Source organism: Bactrocera dorsalis, chromosome 2 (genome assembly GCF_023373825.1).
Source record: "Bactrocera dorsalis isolate Fly_Bdor chromosome 2, ASM2337382v1, whole genome shotgun sequence".
NCBI classification, from domain to species: Eukaryota; Metazoa; Arthropoda; class Insecta; order Diptera; family Tephritidae; genus Bactrocera; species Bactrocera dorsalis.
Genome location: NC_064304.1, coordinates 78,044,476 through 78,064,972, shown reverse-complemented (window position 1 = coordinate 78,064,972; position 20,497 = coordinate 78,044,476). Strand labels below are relative to the sequence as shown.

Genomic DNA, 20,497 nt, shown 5'->3' with positions numbered 1-20,497 from the left:
TGAGCTTTTGAAAAACTTAACTACGGGTAGGTAGCTGATGTAGCGCATGTTTTGAGCTCTTGAACTCTTTAAATCTTTTATGAGGAAAATAAAAAAGGATTACGATCCTTTTGTTTACAAATGTATTTCTGGGAAAAATAAAGTAATAACAAAGGAAAAAGATCCTTTTTTACAAATGTATTTCTGGGAAAAATAAGATAATAAGCAAGGGATAAAGATCCTTTTTTACAAATGTATTTTTTGGAAAATAAGAATTCATATTTTTGGACTATATAATAATTGTGGAATAAATTTTATATTTCAATCAAAATAATAAATTTAAAATGAGAAATGATATTTTGATTTATGCTTGTATGAGTTTATTAAATTTAAGACGTCGCTCATTCCCAACCCAATTTGCATAATTGTTCTGTAAATTAACAATATTAAACTAAATATTAACTTTTTTGAAAAATGTTATTTTGAAAATGTACTTTGTTTTATTTTTATAATTAACAATATCAAACTTAATATTAATTTTTTTGAAAATATACTTTATTTTATATTTATATTTTATTTTATAATATAACACAACACAACCTTAATACTCGCCCTTCTAAATTTCATATTACCGAAATGAAAATGCCGCCGGCATATGTGTAAATGGGATATGTTGCCTCTTCGAAATTTTCATAGAAATGAAAACTGCGCTGTCAAACTGCTGAAGTGACAGCTTATTGTTTACAATATATGGTAAACTAATTAGTTTGCCATATATTGTAAGAAATAAGCAATATGGAGTCTCCACTGGCAATAGGCACGGAAAAACAGTTAGTAAGACATAGATTTTATCCTGTCGAGACGGCCCTTTACACAGTATGTGGTATCAAAAACTATTAATATCGCACATCTCTAAATACATTCGGTTATTAAAAAATGCGTTAGCCGTATGTAAGAATATTAATCCGGTATTTGTACTACAAACTGAAGTTGTAATTTTTAATTTTTTAAATTGATTTCGTTATATCTTACTGAAGTTATTGACCTGAAAATATTCAAGAGGTTTCAATTTAGTTACCATCCTGAAATAAGATGCCATCTTTGGAAGTAGACAATAATGGAAGTAATTCTTCTATTAATGGTGACGATCAATCAAAAACGTTGTCTGGGCCGATAATTGGAATAATATATCCTCCGCCAGAAGTGAGGAGTATCCTTTTAACATATGTTGTATAACGAAATATATTTGTTTTTTTTTTTTTTTAATATGTCTTGTATATAAATTTCAATATTGAAATCTAATTCTTCATTATACATATTAATTTTCCTTAACTATGGAAATTATTTTTAATAGATATTGTTGATAAAACTGCTAGTTTTGTAGCTCGAAATGGGCCTGAATTTGAAGCGCGTATCAGACAAAATGAATTGGGCAATGCAAAATTCAATTTTTTGAGTTCAGGGGATCCATACAATGCGTATTATCGGCACAAAGTAAATGAATTTAGGGAGGGAAAGGGTAAATATCAAAAGTACTTAATATACAACAATGGTTGAAACTTCATTAAAAACAGATGCGTCGGGCGGTCCAAGTGTTATTACTGGTGTAAAGCAGTTATCTGTTACAAGTGCTGCACAGCAAAAGCAACAAGAACTTCTAAAACAAGTAGCTGAGCAACAATTTGTGCCAAAAGATCCTCCTCAAGATTTTGAGTTTATAGCAGACCCTCCGTCTATATCTGCTTTAGATTTGTAAGTATATAACAAACTTATATAAATTTTTATTTTTTCTTAATTTGCTTTTCAGAGACATTGTAAAGTTAACGGCACAATTTGTAGCCCGAAATGGTCGTCAATTTCTGACAAATCTCATGAACCGTGAGCAACGTAATTTCCAGTTTGACTTTTTACGACCCCAGCACTCATTGTTTCAATATTTCACAAAATTATTAGAGCAGTACACAAAAATATTAATTCCTCCCAAAGATCTTTTAAACAAATTACGTATAGAAAGTTCGGAAGGACGTAACAGTATGAATTTAGTTTTAGAGCAAGTAAAATACAGGGCAAATTGGCAAAAGCATCAAGAAGCTCAACGTCGACGTGAAGAGGAGAAAGTTGAGAAAGAGAGGGGTGCGATATACGATACATTTTTATTATACATTATTATAATAATGAATATTCTTTCAGTGGCTTACGCTCAAATAGATTGGCATGATTTCGTAGTGGTTGAAACAGTGGACTATCAACCTTTTGAAACAGGCAATTTTCCACCGCCTACAACACCAGAAGAAGTAGGTGCTCGTGTACTAATGGAAGAAAGATTGCTGGAAGAAGATGGGGACATAGAAATGCAAATTGAATCGGAAGAAGAAGATAATCAAGAGGAAACAGTCCGACTTAAATTATCACAAATGGAAAATCGTACTGGCATACAAATGAAAGGCACTACATATAATCAACAAGGAACTAACGTGAAGAAAGATAATACACAAGTTCAAGACATGGACGAAGCCTCTAGTGATGAAGAGTCTCCATCTAATTCAAAGATGCAGCCACCAGTAACACCTCTTCTACCACCAACACATGATAAGGTTGTGGTTAAGAAATACGATCCGAAAGCTATTCAGCAAAAACAACCGAAGCCAGCACCTACAGATGAGTATTTGATTTCTCCAATAACCGGGGAAAAAATACCAGCATCAAAGGTGGCAGAACATATGCGTATTGGTTTATTGGATCCCCGTTGGGTTGAACAGCGTGATAAACATACTGTTGAAAAAATTAATCAAGATACAGTATATGCTGCTGGTACTGCTATTGAGGCTAGTCTAAAACAATTGGCAGAACGTCGTACAGATATTTTTGGTGTTGGCGATGAAGAGACAGTTATTGGAAAGAAATTGGGTGAAGAGGAAACAAAGAAAGATGATCGCGTCACTTGGGATGGGCATACATCAAGCGTGGAGGCAGCAACACGAGCGGCTCGAGCTAATATTACTTTAGAAGACCAGATTCATCAAATTCATAAAGTATATATATATATATATAAGTATATATTTAATAATTAATTAAATAACTGAAAATTCAAATATAGGTAAAAGGCCTTCTTCCAGATGAAGAAAAAGAAAAGATTGGGCCTAAACCAGTTAGCAACAAACCTTCTTTATCGGCTCCACCACTATCACATCAAGCATCTATTAAAGGTCATTCTCAACTTGGACATCATGTTGTTTCTCACCATCATCATCAATCACAGCAATCGTCACAACAGCAAACACACCCTCAGCCATCTCCGCATAATATGCCACCTTCTGCACCAGTAATGATGATGCCAATGAGACCACCGCCCCCAATGTTGGGTATGAAATATGTCAAATTCATAAAATTGCTTTGATAATGAAAATCTCTCAGCTCCACCATATCCCGTAGGTGGTTATATGCCTATACAATCCGGTGGACCACCGCAAATGCCATCCGTACCAAATATAATAGATCAAACAATGATGCCCCTTCCACTAATGTCAGTAGATGAAGAGCCACCGAATAAAAAAATTCGATCAGAAGACAATCTGATTCCAGAAGAAGAGTTCATATCGAAACACAAGGTATTTCTCTAAAAACAGTATATAAACGAATGTATATATTTTTTGTCACCAAATCGATAATATAAAATAATGATTAACTCTACATATCTTAATTATTAATTACAATAATTTCTTTTGCAGAGCCCCATTACTATTCAAATACAAATTCCTAATGTAGTTGACAAGTCGGAATGGAAATTAAACGGGCAAACAATTGCATTTTCATTATCGCTCGCAGATACTGTTTCTAATTTAAAAGCGAAGATTCAAGATGAAACTGGAATGCCACCTGCTAAACAGAAAATTTCATATGAGGTTAGTACTGCCTATTTAAAAAAAGAATACAGATATTATATGACTCGGATATTACAGTGAGAGAGCCACATATTCTTTTTCAGCTTATTAACTTTTTTTATCAGCTTATTCGGTACCAGGAACACTTCTTTAATTTATGTAATCGTTCATACAAAATTCTTGTTGGAGAAACATCTTTTTTTTTGGTATATTAGGTTTACAACTTTGCTTCCGCCGGTTTTTTTTTTTTTAATTTAAGGCTCTATTGTATAAAAACGGTCCAAAAGTGTTTCCCTTCTTCTTTACTGGCGTAGACACCGCTTACGCGAATATAGCCGAGTCAACAACAGCGCGCCAATCGTTTCTTCTCTTCGCTACGTGGCGCCAATTGGATATTCCAAGCGAAGCCAGGTCCTTCTCCACTTGGTCCTTCCAACGGAGTGGAGGTCTTCCTCTTCCTCTGCTTCCCGCGGCGGGTACTGCGTCGAATACTTTCAGAGCTGAAGTGTTTTCATCCATCCGGACAACATGACCTAGCCAGCGTAGCCGCTGTCTTTTAATTCGCTGAACTATGTCAATGTCGTCGTATATCTCGTACAGCTCATCGTTCCATCGAATGCGATATTCGCCGTGGCCAACGCGCAAAGGACCATAAATCTTTCGCAGAACTTTTCTATCGAAAACTCGCAACGTCGACTCATCGGTTGTCATCGTCCAAGCCTCTGCACCATATAGCAGGACGGGAATTATGAGCGACTTATAGAGTTTGGCTTTTGTTCGTCGAGAGAGAACTTTACTTTTCAATTGCCTACTCAGTCCGAAGTAGCACTTGTTGGCAAGAGTAATCCTGCGTTGGATTTCCAGGCTGCCATTGTTGGTGGTGTTAATGCTGGTTCCTAAGTAGACGAAATTATCTACAACTTCAAAGTTATGACTGTCAACAGTGACGTGAGAGCCAAGTCGCGAGTGCGACGACTGTTTGTTTGATGACAGGAGATATTTCCTCTTGCCCTCGTTCACTGCTAGACCAATTTGCGTTGCTTCCTTGTTCAGTCTGGAGAAAGCAGAACTAACGGCGCGGGTGTTGAGACCGATGATATCAATATCATCAGCATACGCCAGCAGCTGTACACTCTTATAAAAGATTGTACCTGCTCGATTAAGTTCTGCAGCTCGAATAATTTTCTCCAGCAGCAGATTGAAGAAATCGCCTTGCCTGAAACCTCGTTTGGTATCGAACGGCTCGGAGAGGTCCTTCCCGATCCTGACGGAGCTTTTTGTGCTGCTCAACGTCAGTTTACACAGCCGTATTAGTTTTGCGGGGATACCAAATTCAGACATCGCGGCATAAAGGCAGCTCCTTTTCGTGCTGTCGAAAGCCGCTTTGAAATCGACGAAGAGGTGGTGTGTGTCGATTCTCCTTTCACGGGTCTTTTCCAAGATTTGGCGCATTGTGAATATCTGGTCGGTTGTTGATTTACCAGGTCTAAAGCCGCACTGATAAGGTCCAATCAGTTTGTTGACGGTGGACTTTAATCTTTCACACAATACGCTCGACAGAACCTTATATGCGATGTTGAGGAGGCTAATCCCACGGTAGTTGGCGCAGATTGTGGGGTCTCCTTTTTTATGGATTCGGCATAGCTCACTTAAATTCCAATCGTTGGGCATACTTTCGTCCGACCATATTTTGCAAAGAAGCTGATGCATGCACCGTATCAGCTCTTCGCCGCCGTGTTTGAATAGCTCGGCCGGCAATCCATCGGCCCCTGCCGTTTTGTTTTTTTTTCTTTGTTTTTGTTGTTTTGTTTCCCTTATTCCCTCAAAAAGCAATGCTTAATTAACACACGAAATGCTTTATGATCCATTTTCTTTTTGTAAACTTACACAAGTTGCTTTACAAAAATTCTATAGGAATAGTATTATCTATGTACGTGTCAGTCTCAGTAAAACGTGGACGGGTCCTCAGCTGAACTTTTCTTGGAATTAAAAAAGAAAAGCAAAATTTCCCGCAAATGTCGAGAATTCGGCTCAAAAAGTGACATTTTCAGTTGAGAATAAGTTTGGGTTGCAAACAGATCTCTACAAATATTTTGTTGGGTTAATGTTGACACAAATGTGCAAGATCGATATAAAACGATTTAATCGACCAGTGCTTGACCCTAGAGACATCTATTGGGAAACGGCGGAAGCAAAGTTGTAGATAGTATTAACATAAATGTTTCAAGCATAGTTCTGTTCTTGTAACTACAATACTCAAAAGTGCAGTGTAATTTACAGGCTATATTCAAATTCAATGGATGGAGCCATCTAAAGAGCTGCTGAGGCCGTAGGGCTAAAGGAATGGACCGCACGTTATGTGGTACCATGCTGCCAACGCACAACTGAGAAACTAGCCTCACGGCTTTGTAAATTGCTCCCAGCTCACGCAATGCTTCGCCACTTCTCTCGAGCCGTCAACAAAGCAGTGCGGTCTCAAGGAGCTAGGCAGCAATACTCGCTCTCTGATCAATCCCCCAGCCTTCATCCCCCTTCTAAGTATTTGGACTAGAATTGCAAGTTTTTGAATTTGCTGTTTAATACGTATATATTACTTTTGACAGATAGATAGATATTTGATACTGAGGTATTGTACTGTGACCTAGGGTCTATTCTACATATATCACATATGGCCACCAAGGTCCAGCAACCTGAATGATTCCAGGAGCCTGCTAGGCGCTATATATTACTTTAAGGGGATTTATTAATTTTTTTTTTTTTTTTTTTTTTCATATATGTACATATATTTAAACAATTATGTATATCTCAGCAAAGTTTTAATAGAATTTGAGCAAAATATGGCTTATGTTATACATAAAAACGAAACCTTATTTCGTTATGGAACAGATGCCTTTTTTTTATTTGAAAGATCCCCGTTAATTTTGTAATTTATAACTGAAAATTAAAAATTGGTGGGGTCGAGCGTAGAACAATGGGGTGGACATGGACTACTTTTTATGTAAATTGTCGAGACAATTCATATGTAAAAAACCAACGTTCAAAAAATATTTAAAAAACAAACGTTAAATATTGCCACTGCATTTTAGGCAATTAACAAATGTATGTATGTATTTATATACATATGTATGCACATACTCGATGGAATTTCCATTGTTTACGCATTGAAAATGATACATTTTCTGCCACACATCATTCAAATCAATCCAGTAGAAAAAATTGTTGTGTGCTGTACTCGCAGATTTACTCGCAGTTTCACATCGATTCAAAGAATCGTCGCAACGCTATGAACTGACATGATACGATTTGAACCGAAGCCAGCCATACCGCTTACTCTATCGTGATTACCGAAGAACAGATTGTTCATGTTGCATCGAATCAGTTGACGCTGGCGGGTACTCGAATTGATGAACAATGTTGGCTGATGAATTGAATTGATTTGATTGTGTTTTTAGCACGAGTGTTTGCTCTGATTTAATCATACTCGTTGCAGCTCTGTGTTGTCTATGCTGAACTGAATTGATTTGATTGTGTTTTTAGTACGAGTGTTTATTTTGATTTAATCATACTCGTTGCAACTCTCTGATACGTATGTATTTGCTCATGCATGCGCATTCAGAAGTTCAAATCATGGTTTTATCAATATACTGCATGTGAGCGCGTTAATTTTTACCACAAGTAAAAATGAGTCAAAAGAATATATTTTGAGCTGCACCGAAATGTGTAATCTTTATTACTATCGAACTGATTCTGCGAGGACATTATTATTGCGCATCCCTTCATTGCTCTAAAAGTAGCTAACGGTTCCTGCCTCTCTTCTCTCTGTTCGCAGAATACGATCAGACCTCACTAAGTAACGGTTTATTTTTCCTGCTACTATGCTTATTTGCGTATTTACAATCTATAGTACCGTAATATATGCCGCCAATGCGTCGCCTATTTCAAATAACACTCTGCCACATACAGTTACCTACAAAATATTAGCACTCCGACGTACGCATGTACACTGACATACAAAATACAAGTACTACCGCTCCGACATATATATTGTTTGCTTAGATATGTATATTTGCTATGTTTTAAGATAAGGTTGTGGTATTCAAACTTAATGTTGTTTTGATACTTGTTTGTTTCGAATTGTTTGTTGCAGTGATAGTGCATTTCAATTGTTCCAACTCAAGGTTGTTTTGATGTTCCCTGTTTACTGAAACCAAAGGTTGTTTTGATGTTATATTATAAGGAATACGTTCCTTAACTCTCCCCTCTGTTAAAATGAAATGTCCTCATTTCAAAACATCTAGGTTTGAAGTCGGCTTATAATAATTAATTATTGTATGTGTTTGATTAATTTTTTATGTTTATAGTTAATACCTTTTTATATCATATAGTAAATTATTGTTTTTGCATGTTTCCTATGATGCTTTCTTCTCTCTTATAATTTAGTTTTTATTAGCGTCAATTTTCTAGAATTCAACAACCATTTTCCTTGTTGGCTTGCCTTGTTTTCAGTGCCTTTTTTTTTGAATAATTGGTTGTGTTTGTGGAAATTTTCACTTTTCGATTGAGGATAATCTCTATAAATACCTTTTGTTGCTTGTTTATAATTACTATCAATGCATTTACTTATGCTTGTAATTGGGCCATCGTTGCTTCTTCCTAATGGGTAATTAACTGTCCAATATTTCAAGATTTTTAAGGTTTCAACGTTGTCCGCGGTTTTAGGGCCTCTTGCGTTCCTTAACTCGCGCATTGATCTACATTAATACAGGGGTATACATACATATATGTACAGTTACGGACAATAAAATAGAATTAACCATAGTACTAACTTTTCGTTCCGTTTAACTAAAATATGTTTTAATAATTTACTTGCCACAATTTCGATTTCTTTGGGGCGCCGCGATCTGAAGGTACCTTTGGAAAGAGGTACGCTTAGTTACGAGATATTCGACTTTAAAGTTCAATAATTCCCAAAATTCGAACATTTCAACCACATTTCACACAAAGTGCACATTTCTTACTTCAAATTCGTTTGATTAAATTGTAAACATTTAAAAAAATTCACAATTTGCACTTTTTGCAGGTTTTATATGTAAAATATTTATATTTTAAAAATTACTTTTTACACTCGTAGTGAGCATCATTTATGTGCTAACAATTATGAGGAAATGGAGCCTGCCATATGATAATAGACAAATATGAGCAATTCGCTGAAATTTCTCTTTTTCGCTATAATTCCTCTTTCTTTATTTAGCAATCTTAGTTCTAATAAAAGCAAGCGTAAATTGTATTTCAAATTAAAATGAGTATAAACAATCTTTATATGCATAAAGATATTTTCTTATGTTTGAAATTATATTCAAACTGTTTGATTTGTAAGATCAAACTTTTTAAACTCAACAAAGATTTATCATTCCCTACCTCTGGTGGGGGGAAATGAGAAGACCTTCATCGAGTGAGAATATTTTCATTCTAATTTTATTTTTAAATTTGTAAACCTTATATACTATTTTAGAAGTCTAACTTATCTAATTAAATATATGTATATATTTACAGCACACCACATGGGGTTGTTTTCAAGTGCACATGTGCATTTGTAATCAATTGCCCAAACCTAAGTAAATATGTTTAGTATGTGTTTCTTGAGTGCATGCGTATCATTTATTAATGCATACGTGCCTCATATATGTTTGTATGCTGCATATCAATGCATATATTTTTATATGTTTATTTACGTATGTTCAATATATTTGAACATACATAGATATCTATTAGTAGTGGACTGTATGATTACAATAGCTAGATTATTTCTTATCTTATTTAACATTGAAATATACATATAAAAGATTTAAATATAATATTGTTGTCCGTGCTTTGGCAGCAACGAACATGTTCAATTTTGAACATCTTATTTAAATTTAGTAAACAACTAAGTAATATTAAATAATAATATTACGTAATAAAATACTTATTTAATACTTTAAATTTTTAAAGGAGTACTACGTAAAATACCTCAGTCACCCTGAGTATTGCCTCGACCAGGGTTATTCTTTGAAAGCGCGGCCGAAGGCCGCCTTCGCAAAAAACGAGTACTAGGCGAAAGTAATTCAGTCATCGTGGGTATTGGCTCGACCAGGGTTATTTTTTTAAAGCGTGGCCGATGGCCGCCCACACAGAAAGGAGTACTAGGCAAAAGTACTTCAATCACCCTGGGTATTGGCTCGACCAGGTTTTTTTTTTTAAACAGCGGCCGGTGGCCGCCAGCGCAGAAAGGTGTACTACGCGAAAGTACTTCAGTCACCCCGATATGATAGAAACTTTATATCATCATAATCTTTTACTTATTTGTGTATATTAAATATAAATCACATATTATACATAAACATTTGTATAAGGAAAAAGTGTTCACAACTCAATTATACCTTGAAAAATATAGGAAAGTATTTTTTATTATAGTTAATATAGAAAAAAGAATCATGCGAAATTTGGTGTTTAAGATGTGGCAACGACGAGTGTGCTAAATGATTTTTAAATTAATAAATTTAGCTAAAATATAACAAAATAAAAAGTACAATATGAACTTATTTCAATGTTTAGAGTGTATATTTAAATATACAAAGTGAAAATCGTGAAAAAATATAGTGAAACATTGTGAAATACTAAGTGTTATTCATACAAATTTTTGAATTTTTAATCGAGAATATTTTAAAAAATATAAGAGTTAGCAACATTATTTTTGCATATTCCTCCTCTGGAGAAGCTCCCCTATCCGTTCATACCCCATTTATACCGAAATTCGTGGTTTTTACCCGACCGCCAAAGTAATAGGAATCGTGCCATTTACTTCATGTCACGTGTTATTGCTAGCAGTAAAAATATTAAAAAAAAAAAAAACAATTCATAAATATTACAAAAATTCGGAGGACAAAAAAAGGAATCAAAATATCTTGCATAATTTTCTTTTTTTTTTCAGAGAACTAATAGAAAAATTTGTTAATACTTTGTAGTGTACCCTTTATCGTCTAATACAGATGGACATCTTCTAGGCATAGACCTAATTAGGCTACCGAAAGTGTCCTGTGGAACAGAACCTTTAAACCTTCTCTCAAAGTTCGGCTTTATTTTTCGATTTAACGGATGCTAATCGTTAGAGCAGCCAGACTTTTCGGCCTATTGCCAATAGGTCAACAAGTAGATAATTTAATTGATAGGGAATCTTTAAGAAAATAAGTAAAGGAACAAAATGGAAGTTAATGCCAGTTATGACAACCTTGAGATTGATAAACATAAGGCAAAAATAACAAAATATAACGCAACGTAACGTTGCTAAAAAAACCATTAACAGGCAAAAGAACGTATACATACTCGTATGTATGTAAGTATGCGCATGAATTTTTGAGAGCAATGTCAAATAGACAAATACATAAGTAAAGAAGTTGATTTGGACGACTCAAGAGGAGATGCGTCTGATTTCCAAGTGGAAAATAAAAATAAAAAATGCCACAGTTGGTGTTTTAAAATCCCAAGAGGGGATATAATGACCGCACTATAACAGATGGACTTGTTATAGCGGGGGTCGGAAGATATAAATGGCACGGTAGGTCCTTTGGAATCTCAAGAAGGGATGTAATGATCGCACCATAATAGATGGACTTGTTATGGCGGGGTCTGTAAGTGGGTGTAAAAGGAAATACACCAGTTGATAAAGATAATTAAATTAGCATGAATTGTAAAATATGGTTAAGATGAAAATGTAATGAAAATAATTTATGAAATGTTATCAAGAAACCAATTTGCTTATTTGTCTGTTGCTTATTTTTGACTAGAAGCCTAAAACTTTATGTATGTATGTAAATAAAAGTTAATGAAATGTTTGTACATAAATAACAAAAAAAAAAACAATAATTTTAGAATATTGTGGTTCGAAGTAAACACACGAGGACGTGTGACCGTATCGGAGCGGTAGTATTTGTATTTTGTATGTACATATGTACATGCGTTTGTTGGAGTGCTAATATTTTGTAGGCAACTGTATGTGATAGAGCGTTATTGGAAATAGACGACGCATAAGCGGCATATATTACGGTACTTTGGATTGTAAATGTGCAAATAATTATAGTAGCAGGAATAGAGAAACTGTTACTGAGTGAGGTCTGATCGTATTCTGTGAACAGAGAGAGAGTCAGGAACCGTTAGTCCTTTTTAGAGTAAAGAAGGAGTGCGCAATAATTAGGCGCAGAGTCCTCGCAGAATCGGTTCGAAAAATGACATCGATAGGAGCAGAACTTACTGTGCTTTAGTAATATAGTAGACTAAAAGTGTAAAGTGCTAAATAATTGAATCGTCTACGAAAAAAATCCCCGATATATACATATTTACGATGGTTTGCTGGCAAAGCTGTTCGAGCGGCAATGGAAGTGAGGACAACCGGCGATCGTTCTCTTGTTTCTTATGGCACAGCTTGGATTTTCTTCCAACAACACAATGTTGTGACGCGTTGTCGTCGTCTTTGTCGCTTTAACAAAACGTTAGCTTCGGTCATTGGTTGTCCGTAACAACGGAGATGCGGGAAGATGTGTGGCACTTGTTATTTCCTTATGAATGTTTGTAGATACATATGTACACATATGGCTCGTATTTGCTTTCGTAAACATTCAGACAATTGTATCAAAGAAATAATATGCGTGTTTTATTTGACCATCACAAGCTGTTAGCTAAATCATGGATAAATAAAACGCACTTAGCTTTTTTCATATATTCGCTTAAAAATGAATTGTGTTCCCAATTGTCACAATCATCTAATATTCAATTTTGAAATTTCAAATTTGTAAACGTAAAAATTATATACTATACAAATTATTTATTTTATTTGAGGTCCAGAACAAAAAAAACTGAAAACAGGAGTTCGTATTTGTCTTAATCCAAAAATCTGTAATTTTGGTTTGTTTATATTTTCATCTATCAAAATGAGGTTTCCTGCTATTGTGAAATTTTGGAAAAAACCTAGGTGTTGTGAATGGAAAAAAGCGATGAATTGGCACTGCCTCTAGTTCAATATACAAGCTATGATAGCTTATGACAAGCCAACATAATTCGGTTTGCTAAGTCTTCCATACAAAATAAGATTATAGCTTGCTTTGCTGGTCAAACAAACACATACATATATTAGTACATTTGCTGATTTTGCTTGTCTATGCGCAAGAAATAAATTTTAGGTAAAATAATATTAATCTGAATTTATACTAATGTGTGCATTTTTAAATGGTTAATTAATTTATTAAATTATAATTAAAAATAGAAAGAATTTTTACTTGGTAGGAATAATATTAACAACTTTCTTGATATTACCGTAATTATCGAAACTTGATAGTTGGTCATTATGCAAAGAAATCAAGATATGCTGATATACAGTCTGTCAAGTAAGACCGTGATCGACTTTGCCGACGGTTAATGAAAGATCGATTATATAAATATATATTCAAAAATGTCTTTGTCAGGTTTAATGGATTAGGGGAAGTATGTTCTCGATTTTATCTATTTTTGCATCAGGTCACATTACATTACAAGCAGTCATAGACATTTAGTTCACATATTTGATAGCAAAGGGCATGAAAATATAAGAACTGATTTTTACTATTTTTGGAAGTGAGGCGGCATGTCTTTAAGGCACTATTTTTGTTCTGATATCTTAGAGAATTCTTAATTTATGTCCTGAAATTGAAAGAATCCGATGGAATTTAAAATCGTGTTATGGGGGAAGTGGCCGTGATTATTACTATTTCGCCCATTTTCACACTGTAGCATCAGAATGTTATGAGTATGTGATGCACCAAATATGGTTGAAATTTGTGGAGTCGTTCCTGAGACATATGATGTATGACAAGTATGGTTTATGTATTAATTAAAGTTGTGCATTTCAATTTGTGGGTTAAGTTATAGCACTTTATAATTGTTCGCTTAAACGCATCTGTCGAAAGCATCATATACATACCTATAACGTAGATTTAATTTTATATTGCTCAATCGAGTTTTTTTGTGATTATCTTAAATATTTGTGTATTTTCATTTGTGTTTTTCATTTCAGGGAATGTTCTTCAAGGATAGTAATACTATGGCGTTTTATAATCTGCTTAGTGGTGCCACTATACATCTACAAATCAAAGAACGGGGCGGACGTAAAAAATAAATGTTTAAAAGATTACTTTCAAATGCCACTTGGTGGACACTGAAAAAATTCTACTAAAGTTATTTACTTTAAGCGGTAATAAATAAATATAGTAAGCGTGACACTATAAATATAAAACCATGTTGTATATGAATCTGACGGGTGGATAACATAACGTCGACAATCAAAATCTTGAAATTTAAAATTCCGGCAATCAAAATACTGACAAATGAAAACAAAGCAAGATGTCGACAATTCAAAATACAGACAAACAAAATTTTAAAATAAGGTATTACACTTAATAAAAAAATGGATAATATGGTTCCTAGAGTTCCCAAAGTTGAAAACATCACTAACCGAATGTTAAATTTCTGGATTTTAGTTCAGTAATTGAAAAAAATATAACGTAATGACGACTATGAAATCAGAAATGCCGGTGTTTTGATTTGTCGGTATTTTTATGTGTCGGCTTTTTGAACTTCGGTATTTTAAGTAACCGAAATGTCAAATTTCTGAAATTTAGTTCCACATTTGCTGCACTGTACCCTTTTGCATACAAAAATTAAGCAATTCTTTAATCATGTTAAACGCTTGTTTAAAAAACAACTTACATAACAAGTAACATCCCAGTAAAATTTAACAAAGTAATTCAAAGTAATCACTTTAATAATGTCAAATTTTGCATATATACATAGTATTTATTTATGCGGAAAACTAATGTGTTATTTATTTTGATTCTTCTGTAAAGTTAACAATAATTATTAGTTAGAATGCAACCCTTTTGTTATTGTGTGAACAAAAATATTTGAACAAGAATTAAATATTGAATAAAAGTTACTTTAGCACTATTTAATATTCCACAACTTTGCTTCCGCCGTTTTTTTTTTGTAATTGTAATTTATTGTACAAAAACGGTCCAAAAGTGTTTTCCCTTATTCTCTCAAAAAGCAAACTTTTATTCAACATTTAATTTTTGTTCACTTATCTTTGTTCAAACAATAACAAAAGGGTTGTATTCTAACTAATATTCAGTGCTACAGTCGAAACCGTGTTGTCAAACCGTACGGTCGCATTTTTCTTTTTCTCTCGCTAGTGCCGTTGTTGAGCATCTGCATTCTAGCGGTGTCTGTGTTATAACGCTACTTTACAGTTGTGCACAAAAAACTTTTTTACTGTTAATTTCTCGTTGTGTTTATTTCTTATTGTTAACTTGTGCTACATTCATACATTTTTGCATACATAAGAAGTAATATTTTCACAATGCCCCCTGGGGCCAACAATCTGGGTGATAATAGGTTTGCCCTATTATCCTCAGCCCAGAAGACTAAAAGAAAAAAGTCTGAACAAACAACGTTGGACCCATTTCCGGAACTCCCCATAACAAAGAAGGATGACCCCAAACACCTCGTCATTAAGTCGCGGGATGCCAGTAAACCTATTACTTCCATCTCCTGCTTCGCGATTTATAAAGGTATTCAATCTATCAGTAAAGATATTAACAACATTTCGTCACTGCGCGATGGCAGCCCAATTCTCCTTGTGAAAAATCAAAAAATTGCTGATAAATTCCTTTTCACTAAGAATCTACCCGGTGCAGGTGCTGTTGAAGTTGCTCTTCACAGCACCCTTAACTCAGTCAAGGGCATAATTTATGCCCCCTTTATTTGCCAACTTAGCGACGATGAAATAATTGAAGGTCTCAAGGAACAAGGTGTCTCTGCAGTCCATAAGTTTAACAAAATAGTTAAAGGCGTTCGTGTACCTACTGGTGCCGTATTATTAACATTCAATAAATATACACTTCCTAAGAGAATTGATGTAGCCTGGAGAACCCTAGATGTCCGTCCGTACTACCCTAATCCTATGCGCTGCAAAACTTGTCAGCTATTAGAACACACCGCAAAACACTGCGTAAAAACTTCCTGTGTCATTTGCAACCTTCCTCCTAACCACTCTCCTCCTTCTGATTGCACCAGAGTTTACTGCGCTAACTGCGCAAGTGAACACCCCTCGTCCTCAAATGCTTGCCCTAAATTTATTCAATCGAAAGAAATATTAAAGATTAAAATTATACACAAATGCACCATGCGTGACGTCATTACCATGTATAAAAATCAACTTCCTTCCACCCCATCCCCCTTCTCCTTCGCCAACGTGGCAAAAATGCAAACTAACAGTGATATAAATACAAATTCAAAAAAACCTAATAACAAAGATAATACTTTATATCAAAGATAATAACAATATCAAAAAACTCTAACCTCAATAATAACGCAACAACAACAAAAACTAACAACGATTCATCCTCCACCAGCAATTCATTGCATCACATAGAACTTCCAGAAACTTCAAAGAACTCCCCTCTTCTATACCCTCTATCCTTGGATTCTTCCCCCTCCCCATCTTTCTCTCCACTTTCCCACATCTCATCGCCCTCCTCACACACCTTATCTCCCCTGGCATCTTTTGCCATCTCTCCTCTTGCTCATAACACCTATCCAACTTCCTCCTCCCTTTCATCTCCGTCACCCTCGTTGATGGAACAATAAATTCCCATCCTTCAGTGGAATATCAACGGATACTTAAATAATTACATCTAACTCGAACTTTTAATTAAAACATTCAACACCTCAGCAATATTATTAAATGAAACTCATCTTGCCAACAATATTGTAGCTCATACCCCCAAGGCATATATAGGTTATTTTTATTCCTCCCCAGCAATACCACCAGCAAACAGGGAATAGCCATTCTGATCAACAGAAAAGTACCACATAACACCCTCCCCCCTACTCCTTCAAACATCTCCTCCCTCTCCATAGAAATTCTTTCTCCCAATAAACTCATCATTATTTGTGCCTATTCCCCTCCTAATGAATCTTTCACTTTAGGTGATTTCAAAAGTTCACTATCGAAATCAATTCCTCTTCTAACCCAAAAAAGATCTGGGCTGACATAAGGAGACTGTCTGGTTTAACCTCCTTTTTTCCGATTTCTCTCCTCAATTCTCCTCGTGGCAATCTACTATATCCGCAAGATATAGCCTTAGAATTTGCGCTTCAAAATCAGTACAATTTTATCTGACTTTCCTAATATCAGTCACCAAATCTATGCTGATGATTTAGTATTATTTTCTAATTCCTCCGATTTGTCCGTTGTTACGTCTTCCTTTTCTTAAATCTTATCCCTCTTATTCCATTGGTCCGGTTCTTCGGGCACGTCAATTTCTTCCTCTAAATCTAAGTTATTACATATTTGTAAGAAACATCATTGTAATACACCCACACTTACCGTTAATAATATAAATTTAATCTGTACAGATAGTTTTAAGTTCCTAGGCTTAATATTAGACTCTAAGTATTCATTTAAGCAACATTGTCAATATGTAAAAAAAAGACTATTTGTTACCAACATCTCCGATAAAAAACATATTGCCTGAATTTGGACTGCCTTTTTTAAAAGACAATATGGAAGACAGCTTATATAATTTCTATCAACAATGATGATCCTGTTCAGCTTTTAATGAACCCAACTATTATCCTACCAGTCAGCCGAAAGCCTATGATGCTAGTGCTGCGTACTTTAGTTTATATAATAATTTGTTTATTATGTAAGCTTTAATAAAATAAAAAAAAAATCAGTACTACCTTACGTTCATATTTTACAGAAGAACCAAAAGAAATAAAGAAAACAAATATAACCCCAATGACAGGAAATATATAACACATTAGTTTTACGCATAGAATTCCTTTTTGCATTCAAAAAAATAAACCTCGGACGGCGTTGAAGTCCTTTTTGCCCGATGACGTCATAATCTTTCTTTTTTCTTATTTTTATTCCATTACAAAATATGGTAGCACTAATTTTTTGCTTGTTTTTTTATTTTATGAATAAATGGATTTTAACTGAAGTTTGCATTGAAATTAAAGTTATTGTTGTACTTTTTAATATAAAATAAATGATTAGAAACGAATTAGTGAAGCGTTAGTAAATATAAAAGTATAAAATATAAGTACAAAATGCATTATAACTTTAAATGCAAATATCTCAAAAACCATAAGTCAGCGGCAACTATATGTATATATGTATATTCTAGATCTGGAGGACCTCCTCTATCCGTAAATACCTATTTTAACCCCGAAATCGGGGGATGCTGTTCTAAATCGCAGCCTACGAAATGCTTTATGATCCATTTTTTTATAAACACTAGTTGCTTTACAAAAATTCTACATTTTTTTAATACCTAATAGAAATCATATAGATGGTAGTAGTAGAGGAATAGTATTATCTATGTATGTGTCAGCTTCAGTAAAGCGTGGACGGGTCCTCAGCCGCACTTTTCTTGGAATTAAAAAAGAAAAGCAAAATTTCCCGCAAATGTCAAGAATTCGGCTCAAAAAGTGACATTTTCAGTTGAGAATAAGTTTGGATGCAAACAGATCTCTATAAATATTTCGATGGGTTAATGTTGACACAAATGTCCAAGATCGATATAATACGATTTAATCGATTTACTAAAATGTTGATGGATATAAAAGTTAAAAATATAAGTGTAAAATTCATTATAAATCGGAGAAACACGCATTTTAAATCTTTGAATTTCTGAACTTTAGATGTAAGTATCTCAAAAACTGGCTTATGTAGTAATTATATATTTATAGTGAATCACAAAAGAATTTTGCCTGTATAAATTACACTGTGATAGCTTTTTTCAAAAAAATAAAAGACAAGACCAAATTCGACGGTTTCCCCCTTCGGGTCCTATGAATCGAGCTGCATCATTACTTTTTTGAGTTACAATCATGGTTTCATACAAAAATTTTTGTTGAAGTTTTTCATCAAAGTGGCACATTGTAAGAGAAAGGCACATTTTTCTTCGGTCTCTAACTTTTTTAATGTTGACTTTTTTGGTAAACTTTCTTTGGCAAAGCTTCTCAGAATAAGTCCGTCTTTAAGTTCTTAGATGACTGTAAACCTCAAAATCAATGTTTTTTGTGTCCTTATAGCCAATATGTTGAAAAAACTGAAATTTAATCCATTTTTTAATGTTTTTTTCCTCACGTTTCGTCAATATTTTAATTTACCCTTTGATACTCATACATTAAGTGACATCTTGTAATAGTAAGAAACTTAAGCAAAAACAACGTTCTGAGCAAACTAATCATTAGAAAAAAAAACTCAACAAAATTTGTATTTTTTAAAAAAGCTACACTAACTATGTTTGTGTGCTGTTTTAGTGACAAGTGAAGTGACGACATGGGCTTTCAACTTCGGTTCGGTTATACATTGTGAGTAGATCTGTAGGCTCGGTGGAAAATGTTGGCGAAATATATCTGTCAGTTGGACTTGGACATCATGGTATCAGAACATTTTCTGAGTGAGATACTGGTAGCTGTGCAGATTGAACACTTTTGTAAACTGTGTTTTTTTTTGTTGAGTCTTGCAAATTTGTTCTTGCACGCGTAGCAGTTACCAGTATGATGCCCTTGTGGATCTATCCAAATCATTGGGATACCGAACCCCATTTTTAGGCACAGTCTTTTTGACCAGTTATGCAGGTTGTTGTTGCATTGCGTGCAAATGGTATTTGGCAACCAATCTACGTCTCTTATAACGGGCAAATCGAAATATTCCTCGTAGATGCCGGCAGTTCCCGAAGATATTTTGCGTCTACTCCGAGGGCTTGTAAATTTTCCACATACGTAGCAAAATAATTGGACACTTTTCATTTTAATTTATTTTCTTAATATACAAGGCACTAAAACAATGTTCTTTCCGCGAAGTCAAAGTCAAATTAACTACTGCAATCTATGCTTAAATTTTGACTCTTAGGCAAACGTTACTTGCTGTTATTTATTATCAGTGCAGTGGTTAAAAGCTTGACTCGTTGCTTGCTGATTTGTGTTGGACATTGATAGATGAGTCTTGTTAAATTTAATTTAAATATGGTGTACAAATTTATGAAACTTATTGATAACACTTATAAGATACAAAAAAAATAAAACAGCACACAAACATAGTTAGTGTAGCTTTTTTAAAAAATACAAATTTTTTTAAGTTTTTTTTCTAATGGTTAGTTTGCTCAGAACATTGTCTTTGCTTAAGTTTCTTACTATTACAAGATGTCACTTAATGTATAAGTATCAAAGGGTAAATTAAAATATTGACGAAACGTGAGGAAAAAAACATTAAAAAATGGATTAAATTTCAGTTTTTCGACATATTGGCTATAAGGACACAAAAAACATTGATTTTGAGGTTTACAGTCATCTAAGAACTTAAAGACGGACTTATTCTGAGAAGCTTTGCCAAAGAAAGTTTACCAAAAAAGTGAACATTAAAAAAGTTAGAGACCGAAGAAAAATGTGCCTTTCTCTTACAATGTGCCACTTTGATGAAAAACTTCAACAAAAATTTCTATAATTTAAAAAAAAATTTAATAAACTTTTTAGTCAATTTAATGAAATAAATAGTT

At 34.1% G+C, this 20,497-nt stretch overlaps 2 protein-coding genes across 3 annotated transcripts in view; both read left to right on the top strand.

The window, feature by feature from the left end:
- Window positions 1-20,497, top strand: part of LOC125776686 (uncharacterized) — a 167,837-nt gene that overhangs the window by 109,122 nt on the left and 38,218 nt on the right. The gene's annotated exons all lie outside the window — the stretch shown is intronic.
- Window positions 899-14,160, top strand: LOC105222818 (splicing factor 3A subunit 1). Of its 2 annotated transcripts, none has more exons than XM_011200302.4 (9): window positions 899-1,189; window positions 1,334-1,498; window positions 1,554-1,731; window positions 1,787-2,112; window positions 2,170-3,011; window positions 3,077-3,341; window positions 3,394-3,587; window positions 3,708-3,881; window positions 13,942-14,160. In XM_011200302.4, exons 1-9 carry the CDS (start codon window positions 1,072-1,074, stop codon window positions 14,041-14,043), a joined length of 2,364 nt encoding a protein of 787 aa, XP_011198604.1. In that variant the 5' UTR covers window positions 899-1,071; the 3' UTR covers window positions 14,044-14,160. The 2 variants fall into 2 exon arrangements, with proteins under 2 accessions (XP_011198604.1, XP_011198621.1); XM_011200319.4 differs by having other exon boundaries at window positions 913-1,189; window positions 3,412-3,587.